The following is a 16,998-nucleotide window of genomic DNA, read 5'->3' as shown; positions in this document are numbered from 1 at the left end:
TTAGATGCAATGGCTCTGGTAACACGGACAAATGCGGTAATTGAATTTTGACTGAGACTGTACTATCCAGTACTTGGTACATTGATCCTTGTTAGCAGAGCTATTCTATTAGTTGCCGTTCTCTGTGTGTTAACACGTGACTGTTGTCGATTACTTGGTCACCCTATATTTAATTTCGACGTAAATAACATAGTCAAATTAATATCACAATCTTATTAACGTTTAATAAGTATTTACCTACTTATGTCGCCCGATAAAGAATATTTGCCAGATAATTGGACCAAAAAAATTTCCAGTACCTCCGATTTCTTGTTTTTTTTTCTTTCCAATTTTGAATATCATCCTTTTTCGATGTACGATGTAATACATGTATGTATTTGATCATTTGTGATTGCCTTCCAGCTCTGCGGGAACTAAACTGATTGAATTCATACACCTTTTCAGTGCGGTTATCATTTTTTAGTATCATGACAGGATCTGAACAGTTTCAATATATACATATCTGGTACAGCGTACATTTTATACCGCATAAATCGGAAGTTGATCTTTCGAAGATGTTTTTACTTACAGTTTAAAAATATACATATATGCCACAACCTCACTTCCAATGAAATTAATTTAGAGCTCTTGATTTTCCAAATAACCCACCAATTTTGTGGATTTGTACTTTTTTCCTCAAAATTATCTTCATCTTTTCAATCGGCATCTGACCGAAACCACCACTAATCTTTACAAACTCTAAACTAAGCCCTCTTCTTTTAACAATTTTTCGCTGTCAATTTCCTAAAAAGACGCTTGAAAATAAATGAAAATCGATTTGATTGTGAAAAAAAATTCTATACAACTTTCAAAAATTGACAAAACAGAGGCGTACAATGGACCCTCACAGTTGGTGCATATACAATTTTCGTCAAAAACTGTCCAAATAAGTGGCAAGGTATACTCCAAACGCGAATCTCAATAGAAATTTGTGGAAAAATTGACTTTCATAAAAAAATATTTTTGCAAATTTTCGCGATTTTTTTAGGTTTTATCCTTTTCTGCCGTGAGACCATTCCGAATTGGTGCGAATTGTCAAAATCTGTTCAGCCGTTCTTGAGTTATAAGCGTAGTAACTAACATCATCCTTTTTTATATATATAGATAAGCGAGAGCCCGAAACAAATAAAATTGAGATACGTTTCAAAACACAAACATATATTTGCTTGGAACCAAACATATCTCTAACATATGTATATTTTCCCAACAGTCTCATCCTTTGTGTTATGTCTATTTCAATTGTAACTGAATTGAAAAAAAAACTTAAGTTCCGTTAAGTTAGTTGTGTTAAAATTACCAGACAATACTTCAATATTGCATGTTAAAATGCCTCCTCTACGTTGGGAAGATAAGCGTCAAAATGTCATTCAATTAGTTACCGGGTGATTCATTTTATAAAAATAGAATATTGCAAATAGTTGGAAAATACCAAGGCCAATAGAAGGTCGGTCATTCAGAGTTCTGTTAACAACTTTTGACAACAAACATAATAGATATTATATTATTGTTATTTGAGTTTCTTTGTATTTTAAATCACAAAAATTTTTTTGACAACAAACATAACAATCAGGTGGGCTTAGTGTCTAACTGTATAAACTGTGGTAGTACTCATAACTTAGTAAACAGTATTATAAGTAGTAACTTTTGTTTACATTACTTTGTAATGGGTTACATACTGACTAAGGGGTCCGAATTTTTGCTGGGTTGGGTCTATCTAAAAGTCTTCAGGAAAAAATTTTTGTCCTTCTTGGTCTATAAAAAATCGTATTTGAAACAGTTCTCGTTGACTATCTTGGGCACTTTTCCTTCTTCAGTGCATTACAAAATCTCTGAAAAATTCTCGGTTATTATCCCTATAAAAACCAACACGTTTATTATCTTTCCTTGGATCCCTCTTATTGTCCCTTTGGCCATATCAAAAAACCTTGAGAAAAATCTAGTTCGTTGTCCTTTCCATGGTCATCAACAAATCTTAAAAAAAATTTAGATTATTGCCCTTTTAGTTTCATTTAAAAAATTGTATTTATTGTTTTTTACTATCACATTTTTTACTCTTTACACCTTTGTTCGCATTCACCCAAGCTTTCAAAACGATTCGCATTTCCGCCACAGCCGCCATAAACAAACTTCCTGCATTCATTTGTTTCAGCTACATACGACCATGAGGGGAAGTAGGCATTACATCTTATAGTACCATCACCGTTCATGGAATGCTCCAAACCGCAAATATCTACAAACAGCAAATCAATGTTATATTAAAGTTTATAATACAAAATTTAAACATACCATCCTTCAGGGCAAAAGATGAAGAAATCAAGGCAACCACCGCCAATAATAGCACTACAAATAGTTTCATTCTGCAATCTTTTTAACAATAAACTATGAAATGTTACTGAATTGAAATTTGAATTTGCTTCACAACATTTATACTAACTGAAAGTACTCGAAAATACAATACAATTGCAGACCGTACTTCAAAATCTTAACATGCGATTTGCCCGCACTAAGTTTGACAGATAAGCTTCAATACGCTACTTAATTCGTTACTACCGGCTGATGTGACTCATTTGATTAGAAATGTTTCAAAAAGTTGGAAAATACTTCAAAAAATTCTAGACTAGAAAACATTTCAAGTGGCAATTATTGAAATGAGTTGTACACAATGTAACAAAGCCTATGGAAACACTTTCATGAAATGAATCCTTGGCGGATCTGCTGATTAATTACAGCAATTTTCTCCTAAAACTTTGTAAAAACTCAACGGTCCATGTTGTTGTATGTTGAAGTAAGGTTCCCTAAAATCTTAAAAAAGTACCATAAAAATAAATTCCATTGTCGTCAAGTACTCCTAAAAACTGGTAAACAACAATTTTATTATCCTCGCAAAACTATTAAAATCCCAAGTTTCTTGTCCTTCTAAAAATATTAAAAAAAAATCCATGTATCTTGTCCTTCTAAAATTAAAAAAAAAAACAAGTAAAAAAGTATAAGTCGGCTTTGCCGACAGAGATATACCCTCAGCCTGTGTATATTAAAACAAAACATATGGTGCCACAGGGGGTTTTTACACTCTTCGGGCTGTTTGTTCAAGAAGTACGGACTTGCCCCTAAAAAAACTTTTACCATCGTGCAAGTTGCTTCAACAAAAATCAAAGTGATTCGATATCAGGTCATAAAGTGAACTTATCCGAAATTTTGTGTGGGAGGTACCGGATGGAATGGACAAATATAGTCCATATTTGAACCCGATCTATATCTGGTAGATATATTAGGATGTGTAAAGTATAGACCAATTCGGCCACTCCCTTTAAGAGCTACCGTACCAACTATTTTTCCGAACATTTTTGAACTTTTGTGGGTGAGGTACCTGAAGGAGTGGACCGATATGGCTTATCTTCGAACTTAAACTATGTTTGGACAAAATATTACTAATTCGAGAGTTATTTTGCGCTCCAACCACCTCACATGGTGTCATAGGGGGTTTTTTGCAACTTTCAGGCTATTTTCTCAGGAAGTATGGACTTGCCCCTGATGAAACTTGTACCGTCGTATGGAGGACGGTGAATACAAGTTGCTGAAAAAAAAATCAAGGCGATTCGAGAGATGGCCCTAAACTGAACTTATCCGAAATTTTGTGTGGGAGGTACCCGAAGGAGTGGACCGATTGAGTTTATATTGAAACCTTATTTAAGCCTGGTACACGTTTCACGATGGGCAAAGTATGGATCAAATCGGTTACTCCCTTCAAGAGTTATCGTACGCACAAATTTTCCGAACATTTTCGAACTTTTGTGGGGGAGGTACCGGAAGGAGTGGAGCGATATAGCCCATCTTCGAGGATAAACTAAGTTTGAACAAAATATTACGAAAGTCAACATTTGAACCGAATCGGTTTATCCGTTCGAGAGTTATCGTGCGCTCCAGCCAGCCAGAAAGACGGACGGACATTGCTCAATCGACTCTAAATTGTCTGAAACATATTTCGTCCAAACATACTTGGGGTCTAAAACCATTATTTCGATGAGGCACATTTTGCCCGTATGAAAGTGTATATACCCTCGTTAGCATAAATGCTGAGGGTATAAAAATCCATGTTTCTTGTCCTTCTAAAATTTAAAAAAAAAATCCATGTTTCATGTCCTTTTAAAAATCTTTAAAAAATCCAGGTTTTTTGCCCTCCTAAAAATCTTCAAAAAAATCCACTTTTATTATTCTTCTAAAAATCTTCAATAATATCCACGTTTATTATTCTTCTAAAAATCTTTAAAAAATCCACGTTTATTATTCTCCTAAAAATCATTAAAAATCCACGTTTATTATTATTTTAAAAATCTCGTTTATTATTCTCCGAAAGAATCCACGTTTATTATTCTCCTAAAAATCTTTAAAAAAAAATCCACGTTTATTATTCTCCTAAAAATCTTAAAAAAAACCTTTATTATTCTCCTAAAAATCTTTAAAAAATCCACGTTCATTATTCTCCTAAAAATCTTTAAAAAATCCACGTTCATTATTCTCCTAAAAATCTTTAAAAAAATTCACGTTTTTATTCTCCTAAAAATCTTTAAAAAATCCACGTTCATTATTCTCCTAAAAATCTTTAAAAAAATTCACGTTTTTATTCTCCTAAAAATCTTTAAAAAATCCACGTTCATTATTCTCCTAAAAATCTTTAAAAAAATTCACGTTTTTATTCTCCTAAAAATCTTAAAAAAATCCACGTTTATTATTCTGCTAAAAATCTTTAAAAAAAATCCACGTTTATTATTCTCCTAAAAATCTTTAAAAAATCCACGTTTATTATTCTCCTAAAAATCTTTAAAAAAATCCACGTTTATTATTCTCCTGAAAATCTTTAAAAAATCCGCGTTTATTATTCTCCTGAAAATCTTTAAGAAATCCAAGTTTATTATTCTCCTAAAAATCTTTAAAAATCCACGTTTATTATTCTCCTAAAAATCTTTAAAACATCCACGTTTATTATTCTCCTAAAAATCTTTAAAGAATCCGCGTTTATTGTGATTCACATAGTTATTTTTGAGTAGTTCCTAAAATCCACGTATAGTGTCCTCGTTGTTGACCACTAAAAATCTTGACAATATACATTCATATGGCCCCCCTTAAATCACTAGAAACCTGAATCTTGAACCACATAATGTTTGTCATTGATTTCCGTAAACAAATATTACTTTTGTTTTAAATCATTTTCTCCGTATCTTTATTACTCTAACTTTGTACATCACTGTTTATCACATCTTCAAGTTTATTCTTTGCATTTCAATTCGCATTGTTCCTTGGATTCGAAACGATTGTCATTGCCCATGCAGCCGCCATAGATGAATTCAACACATTCATTTGTTTCGGCATTGTAGGACCAGGATTTCATGAAGCCCAAACAGGCGATAACTCCATTTCCATTTTTAGCAACGGCTTGGCCGCAGACCTCTGTTGAAAATAAAACGAATCTTGTGAATCAAACCTATATCAAAGATAATTCTTTCCAACTTACCATCCTTCAAGGCAAAACTGCAGGAGACAATGGCAAAGATGGCCAAAATAACAGCGAAGAATTTCATTTTTGTTTGTTGTTTTTTGTGCTACTATTTGATTGGAATTCAAATTGAAACTAAGTCAAACGTTGAAATAAACTCAAAATATATTTTAAAATTTTGGCTTCTTGAGCGGAAACCGCAGCATCGGCAGTTGATAAGGTTTTACATAGAGGGAAAATTATAGTTGGAATGAGATTAGAAAACAATCGACGTAATTTCTAGTATTCCAAGGGTACGCAATAACCTTGCTTGATATAGTTTCTTAATAAATTGTATATTTTTTGGACTTCTTATCAATTTTGTTTAAAAATGTAAAAATCAAATTGTATTTTAATATGTATGTATGTATGTTTGTCAGAACAATGAAATAGTCTGGGTTGTGTTATGTGATTCCCCTCGACTGTTTTGAATGTATGGCGTAAACAAATAAAAACATGATCAATGACATATTCGCAATAGAAAAGTGAAAACCATATTTACAGAGTCAAAAACTCATGTCATAAATTTCGCCTCATTTATGTCGCACATAAAAAAGATCGAAGATAAATATCCTGTTTGGGTCAACCTTAAAGTCTTAAAAATGTTGTACTTCTTGAGACCACCAAAAATTTAAATTTCTTGTCTTTCCAAAAAACACAATGTATATCTCCCCAAACACTTTGGAGTCCATCTAAAAATCATTTAAAAATTATGTCCTTTTTGAGATTTTTTACACACCATTATTGATTACCCACAACATGGCAAATAGTTTTTCTTTAAGTTTTGTTTCCCTCTCATCGAAAAATTAGCACTTATTAAGATGTAAATAATGTTGCACTAATTTATTTTAATTTATTTGTTATTATAACATTTTTACTCTTTACACCTTTGTTCACATTCACGCAAGCTTTCAAAACGATTCTCATTTCCGCCACAGCCGCCATAAACAAAGTTCCTGCATTCATTTGTTTCAGCTACATACGACCAGGAGGGGAAGTAGGCATTACAGCTAATAGTACCATCACCGTTCATGGAATGTTCCAAACCGCAAATATCTACATACAACAAATGATCACTATTATTTCAAAATTTATTTATAATATAATTTGAAACGTACCATCCTTAAGGGCAAATGATGAGGAAATCAAGGCAACTACGGCCAATAATAGCACCACCAATAGTTTCATTCTACAAATATTTTCACAATAATGAATGAAGTTGAACTGAATTGAAATAGAATTTGTTTCAAAACATTTATATTAAATTAAAGTGTTCGAAAATACACTGCAATTGTGGAAAATACTTCAATATCGCATGTTAAGATGCCCTCTTTCAGTTTGACAGATAAGCTTCTATACGCTATTTAATTTGTTACCGGCTGATGTGAGATATTTTATTAACAATTTTGCAAACTGTTGTAAAATACTTCAAATAATACTAGACTAAAAACATTTCAAGTGGCAATTATTGAAATGAGGTGTACACAATGTAACAAAGCCTATGGATATACTTTAATGGAATAAATCCACCAAGCTCAGCTATTACAGCAATTTCCTCCCAAAACTGTGTAAAAACTCAACGGTGATTCTGGCCCAAACATCTTAAAAAAATCCACGTTTATTGTTCTCCCAAAAATCTTAACAATCCTAGTTTAATGTCCTCCCTAAATCTTTAAAAAATCCTCGTTTAATGTCCTCCCTAAATCTTTTAAAATCCAACGTTTGTCCTCCCAAAAATCTTTAAAAAAATCCACGTTCATAGTTCTCCCAGAAATCTTAAAAAACAATTACGTGTTTTTGTTCTCCCAAAAATCTTAAAAAATCACGTTTTTTTGTTCTCCCAAAAATCTTTAAAAAAATCCACGTTCATTGTTCTCCCAAAAATCTTAAAAAAAATGACGTTTTTTTTTTGTTCTCCCAAAAAACTTAAAAAAAATCACGTTTTTTTTCCTCCCAAAAATCTTTAAAAATCCGCATTAATTGTCCTTCCAAAAATCTTTAAAAAATCCACGTTTATTGTCCTCCCAAAAATCTTTAAAAAATCCACGTTTATTGTCCTCCCAAAAATCTTTAAAAAATCCACGTTTATTCTCCTCCCAAAAATCTTTAAAAAATCCACGTTTATTGTCCTCCCAAAAATCTTTTAAAATCCACGTTAATTGTCCTCCCAAAAATCGATAAAAAATCAACGTCAATTGTCTTTAAAAATCCACATTAATTGTCCTCACAAAAATCTATAAAAAAGTCCACGTCAATAGTCCCCCCGAAAATCTTTAAAAATCCAAGTTAATTGTCCTCCCAAAAATCTTTAAAAAATCCACGTTTATTGTCCTCCCAAAAATCTTTAAAAAATCCACGTTTATTGTCCTCCCAAAAATCTTTAAAAATCCACGTTTATTGTCTTCCCAAAAATCTTTAAGAAATCCACGTTTATTGTCCCGACAAAAATCTTTAAAGATCCAAGTTTATTGTCTTCCAAAAAAATCTTTAAAAAAATCCCCCAAACATTTTTAAAAATCCAAGTTTATTGACCTCCCAAAAATCTTTAAGGAATCCACGTTTTTTACCCCAATTTATTTTTTTTTTTTTTCTTTGGGTCCATCTTTAATGTCCTATATGGAACCTTCTACAATCCAAGTTATTATTCTTGAATTTAATTGTTCTATTTAGGTCCCACCTAAAATCTATACTTATAATCGTCTCATGTTGCTCTTTGTGTCCACTTTATAAATCCACATTTAAATCTTTGTGTCCTCGTAAATAAATATATTGCCCGATTTGGGTACTTTTAAGAAAATATTAAAACCCGAATATCTATCCTTTCATCAACTTATTTTTTTATTTACTCTTTACACCTTTTTTCACATTCATCCAAGCTATTAAAACGATTTTCATTTCCGCCACAGCCCCCATAAATATACTTCCTGCATTCATTTGCTTCGGCTACATACGTCCAGGAACGGAAGTAGGCATTGCAGCTAATATAACCATCACCATCTTTCGAATGTTCCAAACCGCAAATATCTGTAAACATCAGCAAATTATCAATATTATTTGAAAATTTATTTATAACATCATTTGGGACGTACCATCCTTCAGGGCAAATGATGTAGAACTTAAGGCAACGATGGCCAATAATAGCACCACCAATAATTTCATTTTGCAATATTTTCACAATTAACTATGAAATTGTACTGAACTGAAATAGAATTGACTTGATATCATTTATATTTAATGAAAGTGCTCAAAAAATATGCGGCAATTGCAGGTCACACATCAATATCGCATGTTAAGATGCCCTCTGTCAGTTTGGCAGATAAGCTTAAATATGCTACACATTTAATTTGTTACCGGCTGATGTGGCGTATTTTATTAGCAATGTTGGAAATATTTAGGAAATACATACTTGAAAAATAATAATAGACTAGAAACCATTTCAAATGGCAACTATGGAAATGAGTAGTGCACAATGTGACAAATCCTATCGAAACATTTTAATGGGTTGAATCCGCCAAGCTCAGCAATTACAGGAATTTCCACCTAAAGCCTTTTAAAACTCAACGGTCATTGTTGCCCTAAAATCCACGTTTATTGTTACACAAAAAATTATTTAAGAAATCAACGTTTATTGTCCCCAAAAATTCTAAAAAGAATCCACTTTTATTGTCCTCTCTAAAATCTCCACGTTTATTGACCTCTTTAGGTTACCTTAAAATTAAAATTCATCGCGCCCTTAGGTTAGGTGTTCCTGAAAAACTATTAAAAATTCACCATTATTGCGAAAACATAGGTTAGGTACTTCTGAAAAATGTCTATTTAGGTTACCCTTCAAATAGAAAATTCAAGTTATTAACCTCTTTGGATCCTCCTAGAAATCTTTAAAATCCACATTTGTTTTACCCTTTAGTTATCCTTACAAAATTTAAAAATTGTACTAATTGTTCAATTTGGATCCGTAAAATCCAAATTTTTTTTATCCTTTTGGGGCATCTTTAATGTCCTATATGGAACCTTCTACAATCTAAGTTATTATTCTAGAATTTAATTGTTCTACTTAGGTCCCACCTAAAATCTATACTTATGATCATCTCAGGTTGTTCTTTTTATTCCACGTATAATGGATTCATCCCTTTCAGTGCTCATTTATCGGTCATTTTTTCAGATGCGGAAGAAATAATTAATAATTAAAATTATGTGCATTTTTGTGTTTCAGCTCCAATTCAGTTTAGAAAAAAATTCTCCCGGTGTTAATTTCATTTAAATTACTTATTTTGGTTGATCAATAACACTGTGCTACAAAATTCAATTTTTTTCAAAATGATGGGAAAACCGATTAAATTATGAAAATAGAGCTAAAAATATGGGGCACGTGTATCAACGCTTTTAAAGAGGAATGTGGGGAATATTTTTGATCAATAAGATATTTATAGTGTCTAAGAAAATACTATACCTATACATATGGTTTATTCTAAAACTTATAGTGGAGTTTTGTGTAGAATTTTGACACTTTTCACCTAGAACCAAGTTTCATATTACTTTCATGTACGAGTATCATCTCGAAAAAAGAAGGAAACCGTTTTCATCAAAAGAATTGGGAAATATTTTCATGTTTTTTTTTCAGCAAAATTGATACTGATATTTTCATGATATATAATGTAAATATACATTTCCGTTTTTTGGTGACCCATAGTGAAATTTGATGAAGAATATTTTTGTCCTTGACTTCATCTCTCTAAAATTATGTTTTGTGGAACAATTTTGAATAAACTCAGATGAAGTCCGACTTTAACCCTAAAACGTGTTTTTAATTATTAGAGATTCATGGCGATTAGATAAGATTTACAGATTTGGTGTACTCTGAGACCTATAGTAAAATTTTATGACGAACAATTTTGTAGAATAGTTGGATTTGATACGATCACATTTTAAAGGATTGACATTTTTAACAAAAATATTTCCCACATCCTCCTCGGTAAAGTTGCCAAAGACACTACATATCTGAAATGCAAGGATTTCAAGATATATTAACTTGAATATTTCGAAAAAAAAAACTAGAAATGAGCTGAACTTGCTGCGCCTGCTTTGGTTATTTTCCGATGTAAACTTTAAAAACGGCGCTACACGTGTCTCATACTTTTAGCTCTACTTTCATAATTTACTCAGTTTTCCTTGTCATTACGGTTACACAGTAATAAGACATCAATGCAAACGACACGACAACAACAGAGAAAATGAAGACCAAAATGCAAAAGTCTGACCCATGACTATTTTCACCATATTTTACATAACTCAAAATGCATAAAAAACGAAATGGGGTTTTAGCGGAAAATCAAAGAGAAAATTCAAGAGAAAAATACTCTTTTTTTCTATATTCCAATACATTTCAAAATTATGGAACATTTAGGCATATTTTGAATATTTTTTTAGACATATTAAGCGTGTCTGCGTACTCGATAATTTGTAATAATTATTACAAATTATTACTGAATGTTGTTTTTTTACACAAATGTTCAGTAAAAGAGAATGAAAATGAGACTTGTTTTGAAATTTTTATTAGTGAGAACTGAGAATTTTTACTGAAGGAATTTTGTTCAGTATGTCCCAATTTACATTAGGCGAGTTTACTTGCGGCAATTGTCAGTTTGTGGGTGAGAGAGGGTGTTGAGAGGTAAAGGGTTACCATATACCTCACCTCTCTCTCCATCAAACTGACAATTGCCGCAAGTAAACTCGCCTAATGTAAATTGGGACTAACATTTTGTAGCTTTAGCAGTTGTCAAAAGTTTAAAATATTCAAATATCGTCAATATTAATCAAATTGAAAATTTGTATTGAATGTTGTCTTTTTAGTTTTTTAATTTTTTCCTTTGAAAGAGTATATTATGCTTTACTCTCTAAAAAGAAGTTACTGAGTAATATTTACTGAGAAAGTAAAAGGACAAGCCTATTTCTACAACACTTTTATGAGAAAATTTTTTTCTATAGTATTGGAAATAACCTCTTTTTGATATATCCATACTAAAAAAAAATAATTTAAAAAAAATTAAGTTTCAGTGTTTTGTCGCTTAGCCTCAATAAGTATATTCTTTCTCATGATGGAATCTCTCAAATAAATTTAATTAATTTGCCACCATTTAAAATTTAAATACAAGCTTTTTATTTGAGAGATTCCATCATGAGAAAGACTATACTTATTGAGGCTAAGCGACAAATTATTTTCTAGTTTTAAGTGCATTTAAAAATAAAACACTGAAACTTAATTTTTTTATTGTTGGCGTTTTTTATTGTTGGACTGCAGAATTTTACATCTTTGTGTTTATTTCAGCTTAAGTCCATAATTTGTTGTAATTCAATTGTTTGAATAACAACAAAATATTTTAAAGTGGATATGAAATTGATTAGTTGCGGGCGAAGGGTAGGGAATACTATAGTTTCAGTTGTCACCAAACAACTTCATCAGTTCCCTTTTTCGCCTTTTTCGATACAGAGTCGGCGAAAAAGGGAACTGATGAAGTTGTTTGGTGACAACTGAAACTATAGTATTCCCTACCCTTCGCCCGCAACTAATCAATTTCATATCCACTTTAAAATATTTTGTTGTTATTCAAACAATTGAATTACAACAAATTATGGACCTAAGCTGAAATAAACACAAAGATGCTTAATTTTTTTAAATTATTTTTTATTTTTAAATTTTTAGGAAATAAATTTTTTGGATCACTTAGAACAAAATTATAGTCAATTTAGGCCGAAAATGTAGACAAAAACTTTAAAATGCCTGAAATCATGTGGTACCATTATATAAAGGCTATACCAAAACCTGGACTCATGTCCATAATTTTTGGTAGGGAAGTTTCTGTACCATTGAGAACCCCAAATGCCAAGTTACAGACAATTCTGCATTAAAATGAAGATTAAATCCTTAAAACACTTGAAATCGGGTCGGACCGCTATATGGGGGCTATACCAAAACCTGGACCTATGTCCACAGTTTTTGTGGGACACTTTCAGTAACATTGGGAACCCCAAATGCCAAATTATAGCCAATTCGGGTTAAAAAGGAAGATAAAATCCTTAAAACGCTTGAAATCGGGTGGTACCGCTATATGGGGCTATACCAAAACCTGGACCTATATCCATCATTTTTAGTGAGGAAATTTCAGTACCAATTGGGAAATTTCTGTACCAGTGGGACCCCCGCCAAGTTACAGCCAATTCGGCCTAAACATGAATATAAAATCCTCATAATACTTGAAATCGGGTGGTACCGCTATAAGGGGGCTATACCAAAACCTGGACGTACATATGTTCACAATTTTTGGTCGGGAAATGTCTGTATCATTGGGAATCCCAAATGCCAAATGACAGCTAATTCGGGATAAAAATGAAGATAAAATCCTCAAAATACCTGAAATCGGGTGGTATCGCTATATGGGGGCTATAGGAAAAAATGGGCCCAAATTCATGTATTGTCTTGCAAAGTTTCAGTTCGATAGGTTAACTGCAACTGCGTTAAAAATTATTTACTAGATTTAAACTTAATAGGGTGGGGGCTATAGGAAAAATAAACCCATGTTGGATTTGGTTTCATATTCATGTATTGTCATCCAAATCTGAAAAGTGTGCAAAGTTTCAGTTCGATTGGCCAACGGCAACTGTATGGAAAATGAGTTACCAGATTTGAAAAGCAATCTAACCAAACCAAAATAAAACACCGTAAAAACACTGCAAAAATGGACCAATATTGGTTTTGATTTCATATTCATGTATTGTCATCCAAATCTGTGCAAAGTTTTAGTTCGATTGGTCAACTGCAATTTCTTATAAATGAGTTACCAGATTTGAAATGCAAGTTAAATAAAACACAGTTAAAACCAGCTGCGTAAAAATACTTTAAATAACATTTCCAATCGTTTCGTTTCGTATTTTCCATAGGAACAATACAAAACGAAACATAACCCACGTTGGCCGAGCTCGCTGTTTAGTTTTGTTTTGATTACATTCGTGAGTGCAAACAAAACGAAAAGCGAAAAGTACTCAACTCCACAAGAGCAGATAGAAAACGGAATAGTACTAAACACATGTGAATAAATCAAAAACGTTTGGTGGTTGATAAAATTCACTGTGGTATGCTGATGCTAACTTATAGGGTTGTTAAGCAATCACATGTGCGTGTGTCTGAGTGTGTCATTGACAATACGCACGGGAAACGTTTCCCAAAAATACTTTTTGTTTCGGTGGTGAATGAAACAACTCGCCAAAGCATAGCCGAAGTTACAATTCAGCAATCGTACGGTTTCTATCTTTTTACATTGAAAAGTTTGTGTTTTTGTTTTGGTTGTGAGAATGAAACGATTCAGAGAAGCTGAAAAGTTTGTGGCTTTGTGTGATTGGTACGGGAATCGTTTTGTTTGTTTCCGTTCATTGGTTAAAACACTGTAAAAATGGGAACCCACATCTGACTAGTGAACCCTAATCTTCAGGTGATAGCGGGCGGCAATTTTTAAATAAAATAAAATATTTTTATTTTGTTAATGGCAAAAGCCGAAATAAATTGAATAGAAAAAAAGGTTCGGTCGGCTTTGCCGACAAAGATATACCCTCAGCGTATGACATAATGAAAAGAAACAAACCCAGTATGGCTGGGTTTTCCAAAACATTGCTGTTGTAATGAATACTGCGGAACTATCCGAAATAAAATTTAAAATCTATCTGCGAACAAGTCTCAATCTGTTGTTAAGCGTATTTTTTAACTTTACCGAAAAAAGTGGACCGAATAGTCCATTTTCGAATTTGATATGAGTTTGTAAGAACATTTACGATGTGCTCAGATTGAATACAAATCCAGGAATCCATTTAAGAGCCATTTTAGTTGGTCGCGGTTTGGTTTTTAAAGCTTTGGGGTAATTATCTCCGTCAGTATGGACTTTCCGCCGATAAAAATTGTACTGTCGTAATACGAGCCGGAATGATTATCTGCTGTAAACATTTAAAATCGTTCCTAGACATTACCTTAAACTGCGCTTTTGCGAAAAGAAATATTACAATGATCAAAGGTTGGACTTCCACATCTGATAATTCAAGAAATTCAGTGCAAAAAATATTTTTTTCTTTTTTCAACCATTTACACCTTATCTTTATTCATCTAATATTGTTCATCACTGATATTATAGGTTATTCCTTGCATTTTTCTTCGCATTTTTCCTTGGAGCCGAAACGATTATCATTGCCCATACAGCCACCATAGACAAATTCAACACATTCATTTGTTTCGGCATTGTAGGACCAGGATTTCATGTAAGCCAAACAAGACATAACTCCATTTCCATTCTTAGCAACGGCTTGGCCGCAGATCTCTGTTGAAAAAAATCGATTTTTTTGAGGGGAACATATCAACAAGGATTATTAATTCCAACTTACCATCCTTCAAGGCAAAACTGCAGGAGATGATGGCAAAGATGGTCAAAATAACAGCAAAGAATTTCATTTTTGCTTTATGTTTGTGAAACTATTTGATTGCAATTCAAATTGAAACTAATTCAAAATTTGCAATAAACTTAAAAGATATCTTAAAATGTTGGCTTCTTGAGCGGAAGCCACAGCATCGGTCGATAGATAAGCTTATATACATAGACAAAAAAATCATTGTTGGAATGGGATGAGACGTAAGTATTCCAAGGCTGCGAAATAACCTTGCGTGACATATTTTCTTAATAAATAGCTTAGTTTTTGGACTTTCTTATCAATTCTGTTTAGAAAACAAATTTTTGTTTTATGTACAGCGAAATATTTTGCAATTAAACATGTTCGGCTTATATACTTGCTCTTGTCTTTTGTTTTAAATTTTAGGAATAAATAAATAAAAAAATCTGCTATATAAAGTATTCGCAACAGAAAAGTGAAATTTTACTCACTGAAAAAATGGTGAAACTCTATTTACAGAGGTAAATCCTTGTCACAATCGAATGGTTTTTAATTAAAGGGAAAAATCGATGTCGGTTTTTTCTAATACAAATTTGTATAGGACCAAAGGCGAATTTTAAACAAATCGCTCTACAAACCACATTTATTGTCCAATCGATGAAAACAGTATACCAGTTCTTTGTAGTGGCTACAAAAAAATGAAAATCTGGTCAGATTTTAATATTAGCTATATAAAGGGCCCATGGAAACTTTGAGGCCCCAGTGGCGCGTGTAAACATATTCCGATTGATCTCAAAGTTTGGCAATCTTAATTCTTAACATCTTAACATCAGTTAACTGACATCGGTTTTTTAAAACCACTCTAATGTCACAATTGTTTGGGCATTCACTGATAACAGAAGTCATGAACGGCATATCAGGAGACAGCACTTGAAGAGAAGTTTTACATGAGAGAAATAAACAAAAAGTGTCCGTAAAACTACGCTGAGGAATATTTTTGCCACTGTTGAAAATTAGATTACAACCTGACTGAAAATCGAATCCGGGAATTCAATAGCATTGTACCACGGTTGTGACATCCACCATCCCTCCATGCCGCTACTGATTTTTTCATTTACAACCTTCGATCATTAAAAGAGAAGCTCCACTCGAAAGCGAAATTAATATAAAATGAATCAAAAATTATCTTCTATCTAATCGCAAAAAAATTAAACATGTATTACCAAAATTTTTTTTATAATTTTGTTGTCTAGTGTAATTTGCAAAACATTCCACATTGTTGTTTAATATAGCATATTTTTAGGCTCTTCTTTTTACCCTACCAAATTATAAATGCAATTACTTTCGTTTTATTTTATATTATTATTATTATCATTTTTTGTTCCACAGCAAAGCTAAAAATTTTCAAACAACTACACGATTATTCTTTGCACTTTTCTTCACACTGTTCTTTGCTTGAGAAACGATTATCATTTCCCCCACAACCACCATAGATAAAATCGATACATTCCTTGGTTTCCGAATTATATGTAAACGAAGGAAATCTGCCACGACATGTCAGATCATCGTCACCATCCTTAGAATGTGGCAAACCACAAATTGCTATAGATTAGAAAAAAAGACTTCAAAAATAACGCTCATTTCTCCCAAAACGATAACTGATAACTTACGATCTTTAAGGGCGAAGGTCGTTGCCGACAACATGACTAATACAGCCAAGAATAAGCAGATAATTTTTTGCATTTTGATGCGATTCAAACAAGTGTATTCACCAGCATTTAAATTACAACTGGTATTCACAATATTCAATTCGGATGTGGGTAAATTGAAAACAAATGCACTTTGGATTCCGATTACACGGGGAAAAAATTATAGACAAAGACATATTAAGTCGTTTGGAATGTAGTAGTCATCATTTCAAAATCAGGAGCTGAATTGTTGTTATATGAAAATTAGATTGTTTCTTTATAATTTGTTTTCATATGACATTTTCATAGTACTGTACT

At 32.3% G+C, this 16,998-nt stretch overlaps 5 protein-coding genes across 6 annotated transcripts; all 5 read right to left on the bottom strand.

The window, feature by feature from the left end:
- Window positions 1–2,050: 2,050 nt before the first annotated feature.
- Window positions 2,051–2,473, bottom strand: LOC141391947 (male accessory gland serine protease inhibitor-like). Its single transcript, XM_073964709.1, has 2 exons — window positions 2,326–2,473; window positions 2,051–2,269 (listed from the first exon to the last, which is right to left on the bottom strand). Exons 1-2 carry the CDS (start codon window positions 2,393–2,395, stop codon window positions 2,088–2,090), a joined length of 252 nt encoding a protein of 83 aa, XP_073820810.1. The 5' UTR covers window positions 2,396–2,473; the 3' UTR covers window positions 2,051–2,087.
- A 2,755-nt stretch (window positions 2,474–5,228) lies between these two features.
- On the bottom strand, window positions 5,229–5,684 carry LOC141393439 (chymotrypsin inhibitor SCI-III-like). The gene is made up of 2 exons (XM_073966428.1): window positions 5,549–5,684; window positions 5,229–5,484 (listed from the first exon to the last, which is right to left on the bottom strand). Exons 1-2 carry the CDS (start codon window positions 5,613–5,615, stop codon window positions 5,303–5,305), a joined length of 249 nt encoding a protein of 82 aa, XP_073822529.1. The 5' UTR covers window positions 5,616–5,684; the 3' UTR covers window positions 5,229–5,302.
- Window positions 5,685–6,382: 698 nt separating this feature from the next.
- Window positions 6,383–6,841, bottom strand: LOC141393438 (male accessory gland serine protease inhibitor-like). The gene is made up of 2 exons (XM_073966427.1): window positions 6,688–6,841; window positions 6,383–6,625 (listed from the first exon to the last, which is right to left on the bottom strand). The coding sequence occupies exons 1-2, from the start codon at window positions 6,755–6,757 to the stop codon at window positions 6,444–6,446; spliced, it is 252 nt and encodes an 83-aa protein (XP_073822528.1). The 5' UTR covers window positions 6,758–6,841; the 3' UTR covers window positions 6,383–6,443.
- Window positions 6,842–8,384: 1,543 nt separating this feature from the next.
- LOC141393437 (male accessory gland serine protease inhibitor-like) lies at window positions 8,385–8,758 on the bottom strand. The gene is made up of 2 exons (XM_073966426.1): window positions 8,659–8,758; window positions 8,385–8,593 (listed from the first exon to the last, which is right to left on the bottom strand). The coding sequence occupies exons 1-2, from the start codon at window positions 8,726–8,728 to the stop codon at window positions 8,412–8,414; spliced, it is 252 nt and encodes an 83-aa protein (XP_073822527.1). The 5' UTR covers window positions 8,729–8,758; the 3' UTR covers window positions 8,385–8,411.
- A 5,837-nt stretch (window positions 8,759–14,595) lies between these two features.
- Window positions 14,596–16,795, bottom strand: LOC141391945 (male accessory gland serine protease inhibitor-like). Of its 2 annotated transcripts, XM_073964706.1 has the most exons (3): window positions 16,663–16,795; window positions 14,990–16,594; window positions 14,596–14,925 (listed from the first exon to the last, which is right to left on the bottom strand). In XM_073964706.1, exons 2-3 carry the CDS (start codon window positions 15,054–15,056, stop codon window positions 14,744–14,746), a joined length of 249 nt encoding a protein of 82 aa, XP_073820807.1. In that variant the 5' UTR covers window positions 15,057–16,594; window positions 16,663–16,795; the 3' UTR covers window positions 14,596–14,743. The 2 variants fall into 2 exon arrangements, with proteins under 2 accessions (XP_073820807.1, XP_073820806.1); XM_073964705.1 differs by lacking the exon at window positions 14,596–14,925 and having other exon boundaries at window positions 16,335–16,594; window positions 16,663–16,789.
- Window positions 16,796–16,998: the final 203 nt, after the last annotated feature.

This window comes from Musca autumnalis, unplaced genomic scaffold, assembly GCF_047663935.1.
Source record: "Musca autumnalis isolate F117 unplaced genomic scaffold, ASM4766393v1 scaffold_2, whole genome shotgun sequence".
Classification (NCBI taxonomy): Eukaryota; Metazoa; Arthropoda; class Insecta; order Diptera; family Muscidae; genus Musca; species Musca autumnalis.
The sequence above is the reverse complement of the archived record's forward strand: the minus strand, read 5'-3'. Positions and strand labels throughout refer to the sequence as shown.